General features: G+C 34.2%; 1 protein-coding gene across 2 annotated transcripts in view; it reads left to right on the top strand.

The window, feature by feature from the left end:
* Positions 1–17,356, top strand: part of LOC136751235 (protein diaphanous homolog 3) — a 371,067-nt gene that overhangs the window by 54,673 nt on the left and 299,038 nt on the right. For both annotated transcript variants that reach the window (XM_066706676.1, XM_066706675.1), the window contains 2 exons: positions 2,914–3,084; positions 16,780–16,884. In XM_066706676.1, the coding sequence (XP_066562773.1) occupies positions 2,914–3,084; positions 16,780–16,884 (276 nt within the window). The remainder of the gene's footprint in view (positions 1–2,913; positions 3,085–16,779; positions 16,885–17,356) is intronic.

Below are 17,356 nucleotides of genomic sequence, written 5' to 3'. Positions count from 1 at the left end.
AGCAAGTCACATTTCTCAAACTTGGTCCTGCTTGCAGTTGTCTTCCTCCATAGCTTTCCTAGAATGCCTAGGCATTAATTCAGGCTAACTTCAAGGATATTGAGGTCAACCAGAGGGCCGTGATCTTAAATAAATGTCCATGCTTTGTGTCAGTGTATGGAGCAAATTATACTGCTGCAAGCAGTCTTTTCATATGTGAAATGGTCTGAAGCATAGCAACATCGTATTACAGCAACTGTACTATTAAGCTTTCTGAATTCAAACCTAAACAACATATTACATTGTCAGTTTGTAATTTTTATGGTAATTTTGCCTTAAAAAATATATTTTTTATCCCCTACATTTATCAGTAAAACCTGCAGTTACACCATCCACACAGCTTATTCATAGCAGCCTCTCACCATCTTTTTTGCTAAAAAGATACCCCACTGATGGAGAAAAAACTAATAGATTGTTGGACTATTGGAAAGGCTGTGTAATGTTCTCTTGTTAACATTGTGATCTTCAAATGTAGATAAAATTCTGAAGTTGCTACAGTTGTATTTCATTAATTTTACATTAGTGTCACCACAGATTATCTAACAGATTACTCTTCTTGAGATAATGCTCAATAGGATGCTCATTTAACTTATCCTTGAAGATAAGTTAGTAATTTACAGACCCAATACGAGCTAAAGCCTGAAAATTAACCACCTACCTTATCACCTTCAAATGACATTTCAATAGAATCCCCCCACAGCTACAGAATGATAAGAGCAAATCGTTTTTGATAAGTATAATCCAATTAGAAATTAATTATCACTTTAATTTATGATTTCCCCCCTCTACTTAAATATTTGTACTGGTATTATGCCCATAGTAATGATGACGTGTTCCTTTCTGAAATGGTGCAATTCATGCAATTCAATTTTGTTAATATTCTGTGTACCATAGATGCATTATATGTACCATATAATACTCTTTTTATTATAAGGATACATTCCATTCCATAACATCTTCATCTGGGTGGCCTGCCACATTAATGGGGTCAAAAGCAAAGTTTTATTGATGTAAAAATTGTGTAAATTGGAAGTTGTAAAATGTATTATACTTTGAATTGCTTCTGTATAATGTAAATTTGAATTTGTAATGTTTGCCTTGCACTTAACTGTATTCTTGTACTTTTTTTTGCACTTATGTTGCAAGTCGCCCTGGATGAGGGCGTCTGCCAAGAAATAAAAAATAATAAAAATTAATAATTATATGGAGGGATTTAAAATTATTTTATTGCCAAATGTTTGGAATTAAATTCTTCTCTATCAGCTGCTAAAGGTTGTCACATTGTCCCCAATGGGGTGGCAGCATCACAGTGTTGGGAAGTAAATCCTTGTGAACAGGTGTCCTACAATGGCTGATACCATCACAGGAAGGGACATAACCCTGGCAAGCGTTTTGCATTGTAGCTTGCTATTGTGTACATGCTGACAATGGGCCAGCTTACAGCAATGTTTTTTTCACAGGAACTGGTGATGCACATTGGCAGGATAAACTGGCAGAGAAAACTGTCCTAGTATTTTACCTGGAAAGTCACAATTCAAAGAGATCTGAGCCTTTCCAATGGAAATGCCAGTTGCATGTGAAAATTTCAATTAGCTTGTTCAATTCCCTTACCTTCCCTAAAGCCGTATAATGTGTACAATATATCACTTTCCAAAGATAGCAGTTGATAAATACATTTTTGTGTGCAGTACTTTCCATATCAGATTGATGTTGTAGATTACGCAAACTGTCTGGTCTTTGCTAAAACTGTGCACAATGAGGATTACAGCAATCCATGCATCTAAATGCATTTGGTAAAAGATCACATGGGATGCATTGTTTCCGTTTAGAATTTTTAATTTGATGCATTGTGAATTCAGGAAGTATAGCTACTGCCCAGGTCTTGATGATATATTTGGAAAATCTGTTTCACAACTGTGAAAAATGTCCTTATTATTTGAAGAAGTAAATTGCCTTTTTTGAAGCTGCTGGTTTAATGTGCAGTGCTATATACCATGACATTTCTCCTAGTTTAATCTGAGCCATAGAAATGCTACTTGCATGTGTCAATCCAAACAGCATAAGAATTGAAGTGGCTTTACCCACAGCTAACTGAAATATCTCCCTTCCTTCTTTCCTTCATTTGCATAGCGTTGGAGATGGCATTCCATGGAAAATGAGTCTGTGTAAATGCAAGAAGATACTATGTCCATGCAAATTTATTTCACAAGACAAATATGTAGAGAGAAAGCAAACATCCACGTAAATCAACCCAGAGGGGAATACGGTGGATATATACGTACTCTTGGTTTGAACATGACCGTGATTTCAGGGTCAGGGAGATTTGCCAGATAAGATTTGTTTTAGTCTCTTAGGCTTGCTCCAGAAATCTCTCACCTTGGCCTTCATTGCTTTATCACTTTAGGATTGACAGGTGATTTGCAGTAGACATAGCTTCACCCTTTTACATTTTTATGAGGTTAGCCACTGATTCTTCATGTGTTCCTATATTGAGCGATTTGTAAAACAAAGCATCTTATTGTGCTGAAGTTGAACACAATTAAAACTTCCAAAACTAACCAAAAAAGTAATTGCTTACTGCCAAGCGTACATCAGTTCATACAGGAAGTTTGTACAGTTTAATTATCTTTCTCGCTTCTAGTATATTTTTTGGTTACTGATATCATATTTTGGTATTCTCTATGAAAAGCACCACCTTGTTTAATCATTGCACGTTATAAACTAATAGGATTAGAAAAGGTGTCCTGATTTTAAAAAACAAATTTGCCATCAAATCGATACTCAAATCCATATTCTGTGTGTTTTAACACATGTGCCTCGGCATACTGTTTCCCATTAATAGTCATTTTCTAATATCTGTTTTTTCTTGTTCAGCTTGACAGATTTGCAAGTATTCGGATACCTGGCAGTAAAAAGGAGCGGCCGAATCTCTCCCACATGAAGCAGACCTCCAGTGATTGGTCGGCAGTCTCCGCTGAGTTCCAGGACTACTCTTCCAAACACATGTCTGAGAAGGAAATTCTGGCTCTGTTTGAAAAGATGATGGTAATTGGCTTTCTTTCTTATGTATCACTGACTTCATACAGTTGTAAAATCTTCAGGTAACAGAAAACCCAGCCTTGGCTGGGGCATTAAAATAAATAGATCTCGCATACATTTTCAGTTCACAGATGGTTATTTATTTTTTAACACATGCTGGTGACTTCTCTGAAAGAACATGCATTTCTTTCCTTGCTAATTTCACCTTATATATGTACTAGTAATTGAGCTTGGAAGGATTTGTATTAAAACATACATTTTAAAGATAATATAATATTTATTTGAGTAATATACACTTGCCAGCATTTTTATATTTGTGTGTATGTTACAAATGTGTAAACGCATACCTATATAAAGTTACATAATGATTTAGAGATGCAAAAATTGTTTAGTACTATATTGGTCATGCAATCATAGTTTTTCTTGTTTACTTAACTTTCTTTCCATGTATTTTTTCTGTCTTGTATGTCAGAATTATAAGTAGTATTTCTCAATCATAGAGACATCATGCTTGTTAATTAACATTTAATATTTCCATATTAACTGTTGCTTGGGTAAGATGAGATTTAACGTGGACTTGAATTGGATGAAAAATTGAAAGACTGCAAGATAGTTTATTTATTTTTATTCTCTAATGGGTAAGGACATGACAGCTCCTGATGGCAAGTTTATTATGTGTGCATGAATAAATACAGGTTGTGGGTGTTTGTTAGACATGTCCTGTTGTTTGTATTCAATTTGAGATGCTTAATGTGTCATTTGGTTCAGCTTGTGGACTCCTACTGTGGTATCTGTTGCAGTGTGCACATCTCCAGTCATAATGTTTTTAAAAAGCTACCAGAAAAATTACGCAATTAATACGGCAATAAAATGAAGATGCGCGCACACAGCACGAAGTTTGATTTGACATTCAGCTGCTGCTCAGGATTGATTTTGTTGCAAATGCGGAAGAGCATAATAATAATGAGCATAGTGTATAAAGTGTTTTCATCTGAATGTAATTGTAAATAAGTTTCAGATATTCTGGTACCATCCTTTAGAGACAACTGTAATGATTTAGAATTACTAACGAGCTTGCAGTGTGTCAAACTGTTCTGAAGGGTAACTTCGTGCCACCCTGAAAGTTTACTGATTCAACCTGTGTAAAATATGCTACTCGTCATATCTAGCTATGATTTCGGGAAAAAAAAAATACAAATCATAAGAACAACCAAAATAATTTTAAGGATAAATACAGAAACATAGGAACACTTTATAGGTCTCAAAAGTAACATGTCAAAATTCATAGTTATTTGCCTTGACCTTTGAACAGCTGGGGATCAATCTTTGAAAATAGTTATTCTCAAGAGCAGTGGTCTTGGTTGATTTGACATGAGCCAAAGGCTGAGATGCCTAAAGAGTTACCAATGTAATATCCAAAGGCTAATGTTTTTATTCAATTTGTTGCAAAATGTGTTTTACATAAAAGAAAAACAAACAAGCATACGAGAACCGCTTACAGGGTGGATGCTTCATGCGATGACTGAATGCTTTGATGATTTTCTATTTTATATTCTACTCTTAAAACAATTGTAGAATGTTTTCTAGTCTTTCATTATTTAATTTTGTTTACATTTGCTTGATTTCTTATGTGCATAAAAAATATAACCAAATTATCTTAAAATATTTTACCCGTAAACAGATTCTCAAGCTATACAAGATTAAATTAAATACCAAATGATTGATTTGTGAACCTCATAAGTTAATGACAGATCTCTTGTTTGGGTGCCACAAAGGACTGCTACATAATTGCCCATAGCTGTGTTCTCCACCAAGTCAAATTATTCTATTTATGCTGAAAGAGACGATGCTATATTCTTCACAGCTTTATTTCTTTTAGGATTGAGTGCTTGTGTTGTATAAAGTACTGGCGATTGAAATGCTGACAGCAGGATCTTAAATCTTGTAGTCTGAAGTACATGCTCTATTGATGATTTATTTAATAGTTAAAACACTTGACAGTTTCAATACATATTTATTTTTATTAAAATATTCATTTCCACAATGGGATGTTTTTTTTTTTTCTTTCTTTTTAATACTCCTCCACAGAGAACACACAAAACAAATTTTCTACTTTGATTTGTTTATTCTTAAAGCAGGTTTTTAGGGTAGCTGGAAATACCATATGTCTGCATATTTGTTTGGATCAGGCAAATATCTGAAGCGTTTTCCAACAAAATGTCACATAAGATTATCTCTCCTCTGAAGTCAGGTGGTGTCATAAAAAAGGACACATCAAACATTTTTTTACACATCAAGCAGTCATTAATATACTGCTGACAAATTTGCAATGACATGGTTAGTTTGTAGCAAATGAATGTCTTTTAACTGTGCATAATTGCAGATTAAGCCATAGCAAAAATAGATGTGCTTTCATATTGTTAGTTCCAGGTAATTTATTTTAGGAGAGTGACACAGCTTCTGATATAAAATGAAGAAAAAAAACATTTTAAGATTTTGGTTTTGGTTGCTAGCTATTGGAGATAACCTGGGAGAAACTCATTTAATATCTACTAAAGCTACTGGAAATCCCTGTTCTTAAGGATTTAATGCGTAAATATTTATCTAATGACTTCATAACTATCTCAAGTCAAAGGCATAGGAAAAGGATTATAATTGAAGGGAGAAATGCAGAGTTTGCTTTTCTATTTTCAGTCTTTTCCAAAGACATGTAGGGAAATACATATTACATCCATATTGCATGTATGTCTGTCTAGATTCACATATGTGTGCAAACATACATAGTAAAGCTGCCATTTCACAACAGATGTGGCAAAAACAATATCAAATGTATATTTCAGTTACAGGGGAAGAATGAGAATAAACTTCTGTTTTGTAGGGAAACTTTCTCAAACACAAATGTAATGGAAGTTATTCACTGTGGGCATTTAATGGCAGAAATATCACAAATACCAGACCATAATTTTTCAAAGTGGGTTAAAGTTAGGTGACTCAGGGAAACCAATATATTGATCTATAAAGAAATGCCTATACATCATGTATTTTCAGAAGGAAGGTTATTCTGTAAGGAAAATGGCAAGCAAAGCTGGAGTGCATATTGGAGACATCAGAGGGGAAGAATGGTAGTTATTCAAACAAAGGTTACAGGGAAGACTTTGATTTTGCACAGTTTAGCTTTCTTTTAGCTTCCCCCCTAAACCTATGCTTATGATTCAGTATCATAGTCACTGGTCAGTGAACTGCAAGAACTATTAAAGAAGTGCAAGGAACAAGCCTCAAACACTTAGAATGGGCACAGCACACAGATTGGTTGGAAGAGCAAATTCAATTTGGTAAATTTTGTTACTGAAAAGGTTTCAACTTTTCAGCTCCTAGTAGCAATTCTTTGCTTGCTTTCTGAAATCACTACTCGCATTCCTGTATTTGTAGTTGTATTGGCTATATTATATTCTGTAGAATATTGTAATTTTCGTTTACTTTGTCTGGATGGACCCATTATGCTGTAATACTAAAAAGGCATGTTAAATATGCTTGTTAAGTATATGGCCATTGGGTTTTCCTGGGGATAAACAAACATTTTATTTAATAATTTGAACTCTTTCAATCTTTAATATTAAATGCCGACTATGGATATTAAGCTCAAATAAACCAGGGACAATGGAACTCCTTTTAAAAAGCCTTTTAAAATATTCAGTTTGTTTTTTCTCATTTATATTCAGATGATTCCTTTCCTTTTTCCCCTTCCCCACTGTGACACTCTAATACAGGTTTGATGTCTCTTAATCTGTAACAAATGCAGTTTTGTAATGTGTGTTCATTCATTAAAATACTAACTGCTGAAGTATGATTTTAGCACATCCTGAACACATCCTGTGTTTTGTCCCTTATTAAGTGCTTTCCCAGGTAGATCAAGTAAAATCACTTGACACCTTTGATTCCTTACATTTCTTAATTTATACATGTTTTGTATGCAGTTTTTAGTGTCTTTAGAGACATTACAACACCCAACTGAGACACTGCAGTAACGATAGCATCTGTGGTGGTATTTCAGAGTTGGATTTCAAACCTAGCCTATATTTTGGGTCACAGTGTCATTACTCCAGTCATCTGGAGTGCCTAGCAAACACAGGTAGGAATTAAATGTAACATAAATGCTTAGAATTTAATAGTTTATTTCCTTTTATAGGTACAAAAGAACAGCATGTAATATGATTTAAGAAACGTTTAACAAACAAACAAAAAACGTTAGAACTGATATGAAGTGACATCCAGCACAACTCCTGTCTGGAGCCATTTATAAAAACTTGCCTCTCGGAGTCAGTTGATTTGACACATGTCATAAAATGTCTTTAAACCTATATGGTATAATAAAGTGATTTCTGAAGCAATTTAAAATTCCAGCACAAATCACTGAAAAACACGAACCACCACTTGCAGATTTATAACAAATTTAAAATGTTTTGTAGAACTGCCTGCTACATGTACATGTATTGATTATTGTATTTAAAGTCTCAAATTGAATTAATCAATTTCAAAGTTATTAATTTTTCTGACCTTCAATAAATATATACTATACAGTTCACCTCTTGTGATTTCACATGATCAGTCACGTGAGTGTCTCCTTCGAGCCACAACAACATTTGATGATGCCTGTATTTACCACAGATAAATAAATGACGTAATAAATAAATTTAGGCTTTAGCCTACATATTGTGCTGTACTCTGCTGTGATCTTCTTGGATAAGAGATCCTAGAGTTCCTGCAGGTTCTAGGGCTGCACTGGGTGTACAGTTGTCCTGTTAGTTGTTAGTGTCCCAAATGAAAATATTTCTGTACACATGAGAAGAAATGATCCTTGTTGACACTGATGGGCATTGTCATGAATATGAATAGTTGATGATGATTTCACTAGCGTTAGGTCTCGCTAATGTAGGAATTAATCTTTAACAGTGAGGGTGCTGTCCTCTATAGAGCTCCTTCTCTCCTTGTAGGTGGCTTCTGGCCTTCAGTATGACAGATTCTCCTGTTGCAGCATAATGTGACAAAGGCTCCATGTGTTGACTGTACACCTTGATCCACCTGTTGGTTTTATCAAAGCAGAATGTGAATTCAGGACTAGTCCAGTCATTCATCTTCCTGCTAACATGATCCCTGAGACCATCTGGAATAATGCCTGGATGTGTTGTGGTGTCAGAGACTCTTGGATTATGTTTGACCTCATACCTGTCTTTTAAAGTGGTTTGTGAACCAGAAAGCCTGGTTCCCTTTACACTTTTGCAATTTTTTCTCAAATTGTCAGTCTTCATGAATGCATATTGTGATCTTGCCAGGGGTTTGATACTCTTCTGTGCCACACAACACTGTGATCTGGACCACATCCAGAGTTTTGACTAAGTATTCTCTCGTGTAGTTATATCGGTGTGTGGGCCTGCAGTGAAACTGCTATGTGTGGCTGCTCAATTTATATCTGAACCATGCACATGTTTATCAAAATGGGTGAGATTTTTTTTTTTTTTTTTTTTTTTTTTTTTTTTTTTTTTTTTTAAGTCACAGACAGAAATTTCATTCAACTAGTACTCATTTTAATATGACCTTACACGTTTAACCTTCCTAAAACTAGTGTACTGTTAAAATAAGCAGTTTCACATATTTGCTGTAAGTGTTTTTTTTAATGCTATTGACATTGAGATGGAAGAATACAGCATTCTGCATGTCCTTCTAAATTTACAGCATTGCATATGAATTCTAATGTATAGAACATTATGAACTAAGGGCAATTAATTCTCCAAAAAGATTAAAAATTCAAATTAGGTTTAGGGTCATTGGTTTTTTTAAATCATTACTTACAAGGACATGACACGTATTGAACACTAATCAACACTACTTTGCATCACTCTTTCACATGTTATTTATTGACACTTGAGCCGAGTCAGCTGCTTTAACTACTGTTCAATCAGTTTTGTTGAGATGCTTTATTTTATGCAGTGTTATTAGGGCTTCCTTTATTTTTGTTCCTTTTCTGTGCTAATCAAATAAAGTGGTGAGATCGTGCAGTTTCTTGGCAAGATTCAACACTGAAATGCTGTCTCTCTCTTTTAAATACAGAGCTGTAAATTAAGTGATAAAGTTGTCTTTTGTCAAAGTTTAATGTGTTTAATTCAACAACATCCTTATTTAGATGACTTACAGGATTTACTAAACTGTCAGAACATACAAACTTAGGAACATATAATTGAAAGTAGTACAGTATATACATTCAGCTTTTCAAAGTTGATAACTATTCTCTAACACTTAACTGTAATGAAAGATAATGTCTTCAACAGTAAGGGTATTTTTTTAGCACAGAATGCCTTTTGTGATGGCTCATTGAAAGATTTAAATATTGTTGATTCAGTTATTTTAGGTAATCCTATATGCCTATATACCTTAAAATGCTTTTAATACAGTACATTTAATAAATATTAGAATGGACTACCATCTTAAAATGTGTAAACAATAAAATAACTTATTTTTCCATCAGTATAGCCATTCAAGTACTTCTTAGTTAGTTTGCATGCATGTTAATGGGAACCTAAAACTACAATAACACATTCCTGAATGTGAATTGCATGCCCATTACAGGATTAAATGTGTTTCTCTGAATCATTGTTTCTCTCTGAAATGCTTAAATCAAACGTGTAAGTAATGATATCTCCTTAAGAGGCTTTTAATTTGTAGAAAAGGAATAAACTTATTTTCCACACCATTTGGGAAGCAACAGTTTGTGTTAGGAGGCAGATTCAATTTATATTTGTATTCCGTGTTACCAGATGTCTGGTTTAATAAATCGGGTGAAGGCAGGATAAATTAAATTTTAGTTTTTTTTTTTGTTTAGTTTGAATGGTTAATGTGCTGTTATTTAATACTGCTCTAGTACGAGTGATGTGAACAATTCAGGTAAATTATTTTGGAACTGAAAACAGTTATTCCACTTGGTAAAGCAGAAGTTGCTTTAATACATCTGTTTACTGTGCATTACTGAAAATGTCCTTTCTCTAACAATTATCTCCAAACTAGCAATTAGTTATGGCACTGAAAATATTCAGTTCTAAATTTCTGCATTATTTGTATATTTTAACATTGATCATTTAAATGCTCTGTTCCATCTGGGCTTCATAGTTTATTTTATATGTATGTATTAATAAATAAATGCAAAAATACGGCATCCCTCATATGCCCAGTAAGAAGTCTCAGTAAGCAAAATATCAGAGAACAACTTGATAGCATTTCTTATAAAACCAATGAGAGTGACTTGGAACTCCATTTTAATACAAACATGTATGTTTTTTTTAAATCCCTGTTGGCAATGATTAAACTGCTTAACTGTGCTAGAGAATATTTCATGACTCATAATCATGATCAGCTGGTACATGTAAACAGTGTTGGCACCTGGAAACAATCAGCACATCTCTGATAAGAACAGAATTTTTTGCAGTACACCCCACTTAAGTGCTTATTGCGAGAGCGATTGTGTTGAAGGCAGTTGTACGAATCATGTTTTATTTGTGGAGGTGGGTGGTGGCATGGGATAAAAGGAACACATTTATAAATGCAAATTAATAAATCACATTCACGTTTGTCAGAATTATAATGTAGCTTTGCTGTAAAAGTTAGAGCACTTAGATCTACAAATCACATTTTTATTTAATCTGTAAAATTGCTGTTTTGTTGCTGTTTTAATTAACATCACTGCTTAAAAGCAAGTTAGGCAGTGTTTTATCTATGGCTATTTTTTCATCCCGCTCATCCCACTAGCCACATGACTGTATGAAGTTTCAGTGAAATGGTTATACTGTCTTTGGACTGTTTTTTCAGTCTTAGAAGCAGGTCAGACAACCATGCAAACTGAAATTGGCTTCATTACAACCATTTGTGTAGGCTTTGGGAGCAACCTGTAGGGGTGGCTTTACATTTAATCTGTTGTGCCAGGCACAAATGTCACTTTTTCTCTTATTGTTTCAGATTTTGAAGATTAGATTAAATGTAGAAAATACAATAATGATTCAGTTCAAAATTGCATTTTTAAAGATCTTGGTATTAGTATTTGATCTTATTAATGGAATATCAACCTTTTTCAGAAATATGCATATCTAATGAGTAAAGACTCTGTAATTATTGAGGCCACTACTAGCGATCAAAGGTAAATCTGAAAAGACAGATGGGTTACCAGATCTACAATTTAGTTAACCTGGCAATGTTATTCAGAAATCTATTTTGGCAAGAATTGTATAGCAGTTACTACAAATTTAAATAGTTATATTTATTCTAAATCATAAATCCTTCATCCTAGCAATTAGTACAGGTACACATGCAAAACAAGACTGGTTTGTAAATCAAAACAAGCAAGTAAACAACTAAAACAGGCCTATTAACTGTTGAGCTGTTTGACGGCAGAAGTTGTTGTGTAATGTAGTTGGTTGGAGGGAGCTTTGTAGGACCCTGAAACCTCTGTAGTGCTTTCACTTCATCTTGAAGTCATCGAACACCTGGCCTTGGAGACACTCATAGTAGCAGAAAATACAATAATTTTAGAGCATAATTACAGCTCAATGTATAACCCAGCATGGTACTGCGAATGACTAAGCTTATGTAGGACTCATAATTAGCAGTTCACATGCATTTGAAGTCAAGTGTAATTACTTTGGACCACTGGTCTTTGATCAAGCTATACTTCTCCTTTGTTGTTTGCTGAAAGCAATTAGATTTGATTTACTAAATCTGCTTCTAATATCAGCCTAATGATGCAGATGTAATTGTCATTTAGCAAAAAATCCTGATATGCAGTGAATCTCACAGGCTTATCAAATGGTACATTTTATGAAGGCAAAACTGACACTTATTCTTCAACTGTTAACTGTTCAATTATTTGAGGTACATGATATAATTAGTTATGTCAGATATAATTGACCCATGTCTGATATTAAGTACTGATACAATTTCTGTATTTAATTTTCTGTAAATAAATCTGTTGATGTAAAGTAAATTACTTCATATCATTTATGATAATCCACAAAATATACACACAACCCTATGTATTATAATCCACATATCCCTTTTAATATGTAAAAATATCCTATATATTTTCAGCTGTGGTGTGTATTGTCTGTTATATTCAGTTCAGTATTCAGCTTTAATGCCTTTTAAAATGTATCCGCTAATAAATAATCTATTGGATTTGGCAATATTGTATCAAAGGATGTTTAATGTTTTGCTGACAGTAGTTCCAAACCCGGAAATCTCAGGTTTTGCTAGTTGCCGCCGTGTGTCTTTTAAATGCATTCTATTGCAAAACGTATAACTATAATGTAATGCATAGGCCTAATCAGAATATAACATTTGAAACCGGATATCCTTAAATAATGAGAGTAATATGCAGAGATGGGGAGATTATGATGGAACTGTATCTTCTGTAAATTTTACAAATGTATTAATCACATGCATAACTTACATTTCAATTTTTAAATGGTCCTGACAACAAGGTGATTGATCTATTGTGTGGATATGATCTATTTATATAACCAATATCAGGCATTGTATTACTGTGTGCCGAGTTAAATGGGTTGATTACTCTAATGTGGGAGTAGATCATATATTGTTAGAAATAAATAAAAACACAATATTGACTTTCAAATATTGTTTCACAAAGTAATAAAGATACCTACGAGAATCAAACATTATCCTCGTGTTCTTTTTTTAACACCATTTCTCCATAAAGACTGCTTACCTCCAAAGAGTTATGCAGTTCTCAGTTGCATGGCAGTGGAGAGCATAAATAATAAACTGTTAACCACACTTCATAACACAGCCTAATGTTACTTGAAACATATTAATCTTATTCTGTCTGAAAGGCCTTTCTTAGTGGGACACAGATTTTAACGATTTTCATATAAACCAATTTCCTAGCTTGGAGAACTAATAGGTTAATTTATCTTGTTTTAGTGTATCTGTGGAGTTCGTAATACACACTGCACATCTCTGGGTAGTTGAATTCACGAAGAGAAAGAGTAATCTATGCTGGCCAATAACATTTATTCATTTATAGTACATTTCTTTGAAACATTTTAAGAGGTGATTAAAGTTAATATAGCAGTTATCCCTTGATACAGTAGAGCCATATTGCCTTTGCAAGTCCCAAATTTCATTTATCCTGTGGGCTTCTCCAATAAGGGACTGTCAAATGGGAATATAGTAATGTCATATGTATACATCCCAGTATTTGTTCAAATTTGTTATTCACTACTTAGTTTGTACATCTACTGCAATCTAATTTAAGAGGGTAACATTAAGAGTGGTTTTGTGAATTTGAGAATACCAGAGATAAATATATATATTTTTTGTGTGGTTTAAAAAAAATATATTAAAAGCTGACTCATATTTTTTATTAAATTGGACTGAAGGGCACATTTTTTCACCTTCCTTTTTTTAATAGAGCTGCTGATTTTATGCATGGGCTTAAGTGACAAAAAAAAAAACCCTGACCGTTACTGCATGTGCTTGATAGTTCAGACTATTTTACTTATGTACTGATAGTTCTTGAGTTAAAAGTTGCCTGGTTTCATGTCTGACAGTGACACAGAGGTGAACATGTATTTGATCATTATATACTTTTTGTCTGCCTTTAAAAAATTTTTAAAGGGCAACTTGAATAGCAACATCTGAGGAATACATTCGCTTCTGCAATTACAACAGTTTGTGTCCATGGAATGTACTTTCAAGTTTAAATTTACAGTCAAATTTTTGCTTCGTAAAGTAGACTTTATACTAATTTAATGCCTCAACAGTTGATTTGACTTTGTGTATAATTGAATTGCAGTGTTGGGAAGAGTAATTGGCCCATCACAAATCGCAGCAGAAAGTCAGACTATTCATTCATTTTCTGTTTTAATAACACCCAAAAATGATGCCTGGCAGGAAACTGTTTTATGCCAATGTGCCTGCCTGGTTTGTGATATATTTTTTTCCTTTCTTTATTGTATTTCTTGAAAACAATGTACAATCTGTTATACACATGGTTAGAAAATTAGTTCCGACCTGTCTATGTATAGCTAGGCCTTGGTCAGTCTCTTCATTTAAACTGGAGAAGAGGTCGAAGGCCAGCTTAACCCCCCGACGAGGTATTCTTGAGTCTGGGGCAACGAATCCATCAGACCACAATCCTCATTGCGTGATGTTTTTATTCCATCCAGGTTTATCATGTATCACTTCAGCAACCTTATCACCAGGTTGCATTTTCAGGGTTCCTATGTAAGCTTCAACAATGATACAGGGACTTGAGTGCTGTGGAAATGAAGATGATCTACAATTAGTACAGAACCCTTTACATAAAGGGGTTGTGGTAGTCTGGAACGAGCCACCCAACCAAATTGTTAAAGCTGGTGCCCTGCGGTCCTTCAGGAAATGACTGTACAAGAGATTAAGGTTTATAAGTCTCCCTTAATCACCAGAACCTGAAGACTGGTAACACATGTTAATTAATGATTAATGAAGCATGTACAGAATTTACCACAACAACTGCTCAATTGAAGAGATTTTTTTGTGTCTTGTTATAAATCCATTTATGGGTGAGAGTAAAAGAAGCCTATTGGATTGAGGCTTTCCAGCATTAGTGCCGAATGCCTCTTCTAACTGATTGCCGAATTCTCTTCAGCAGATTAAAATAACCCAGGAACTCACCTTAAACTTCATTTATGTGAACCATGGTCCAGACCCCCACTAACTGTGTTCATAAAGAAGCATAATGTAGTTCTAAGTTCACCTCATCATAAATAATCATTCAGACATCTGGCCCTAGTTTCATTGTTGAGCTTGAATTGGTGGACAGGGTTTGCTTTGTCTGCCACATTTGGAATTTTAAACAGAGTTCATCTAGTTTATTCTTCACTTTGTATGACAATGATCTAAATGTTTAAAATAAGTTTCTAAATGCTAGGATAAAAGACTGGTTTATATGTCTGCAGCCCATCAATATTCTTAGCATTTGGCAGAAGGAAGGCAGGAGTGACTAGGACCAGAGTATTAAAAAAATACTTGAAATAAGCCTTTAAAACTATGAAAAATAGGTAATCCTGAAAGGAAGCTGTTAATTTGAAAACTAAAACATGCCTTCACTTTCACATCGCTGCAGTCAAACTATATGACAGTATTTTAAACTAGTTCTCAGCCAGAGAGTGTCACTGGGTAGGAATAATGAACTCTGGAAATCTAACCCTGTGAATCTGTGTGCAGCACGGATTATCACAAGGAAAACTTGAGTTTTCAAGGATCATTCTTGAAGAAATCCATGCAACTATTCTAAACCATGTCAGAAAGGAATATAAATGCATTGCTAACGAGACTATGGCTGTCACTTTTCCGGAGTTCTTTTTATGATCTGCTTTAGTAGTTCTTTAAAGATTCATGCAGAGGTGTTTTTTTCAGTCCTGCACCTGCATGCAACAGTTTTATTTTCAGTTAATATGTATATATTTAAATATACACTACCGGTCAAAAGTTTTAGAACACCCCCATTTTTCTAGTTTTAATTGAAATTTAAGCAGTTTAAGTCCAGTGAATAACCTGAAATGGTACAAAGGTAAGCGGTAAACTGCCAGAGGTTAAAAGACAGCTCATTCAGACAGGCACAGATAACTCAGTTTTGATTGGATTTCTTTGCAAATAGGCTTGTCTTTTTCATATTATTTGTTGTTCTATCAAACACCAGAGAAGTTCAGATCCAATTATGTAAAATTGTTGTGCATTACACTGTAAACAGAGTTTTCCATCTTGACATTTTGAGCTCTCTACGGGTGTGTGTTGCGTCTACCAAAACGTGGATGGTCTTGTTTTGATCAGTAGACTGTCTGGTTCCAGAATATGTCATAATTGTCTATTTTCTGAGATTTTGTATTCCTACTCAGACCAAGAATCCCCCCCCCCCCCCCCCATTTCAAAAACCAAATTTTTCACATCATTAGAGGGGTATGTCAGCTTAAGGGGTTACATTTTGTTAAAACAATTCCAGGATTTTTTTATCTCCAATTGTTTGTTATATGCCTTAATTTCAGAGTACACTGAGACATTAAACTGCGTACATTTAAATAAAAACTGGAAAAATTGAGGTGTTCTAAAACTTTTGACTGGTAGTATACATCACCATCAGCCCATATTGATCTACTGCTGAGTGAAGGCCTCCGTTACACCTGCAAACATTATGATTTTAATCTTCCTATTTTTTTATGGTTTCTTTAAGGTATTTTGGTCATCTCTTGGGATGCATTTTATTAGCTTATTTTGTTCACCTTGGACATATGTATCCACACTCAAAGGGCAGGAGGATGAGGTGTCTAGTCCTGATTTACCTCCTGTTCTGTACCACTCCATGCATGGTGTCACAATATGTATATAATCCCTGTATATTGTTTAATAATTTCAATAGCAATTATTTTAGCTTCAATACTAAGACCATGTTGAAAAGGGACTATTCTTATAATGTCCTCTCTTCCTTCAGGATGTGATTAATGATTCACATGTTATACAATGTATATCTGTTTTAAATAAAATGTATAAGCCGATATTTCAAACACAAATCTATGGTGATTTAATATTATAGTATAGTAAGCATTGGACTTCTGATGTTGGTTAAAACTATGCTGTACCTTGAAAAATACATTTTCTTGTTTTCAGGAGGATATGAACTTAAATGAGGACAAGAAAGCACCCCTGAGGGAAAAGGACCTGAACACGAAGAAAGAGATGGTGATTCAATACATAAGCACAGCTTCCAAAACCGTAAGTGATGAAAATTGTATATATTTCGGTACAATACATGTTATTGAAGGTGCATAGTGGGCCAATGCCATTTTCGCACCATAGGATTTCTGCAGAATCCCAGCTGTATTCTGAACAATCTGTTAGGGTTAGAAAGCATGTTGTGGAATACCAGATAAAAGAGGATTTCATTAATCAAATGTAGATCAAACAAAAATGTAATTTTTCCGGCTCTCGAAGAGATAATTGGCATGTTTTGTTTCCTACTCGGGTCTTCATGTAATGATCTTATTTGTAAATTATCCCTACATTTCTGGTTCTTGGAGCCTGGAGACTTGACTTCTCTTTTGTAGGAGTTCATTGTAAGAAAGGCAATCAGTAACACAGCAGAAATTGCTGCACATTTAAGTGTTTTTTGTTTTTTGGTCAAATAGAGATGAGCAACTTTGACCCAACAGAGCATTTTTTAAATCAATCAGTCTATCCAGTAGCA

This window comes from Amia ocellicauda, chromosome 6 (assembly GCF_036373705.1).
Source record: "Amia ocellicauda isolate fAmiCal2 chromosome 6, fAmiCal2.hap1, whole genome shotgun sequence".
Lineage (NCBI taxonomy): Eukaryota > Metazoa > Chordata > Actinopteri > Amiiformes > Amiidae > Amia > Amia ocellicauda.
Note: the sequence above shows the minus strand (reverse complement) of the source record. Positions and strands in the feature narration are given on the sequence as shown.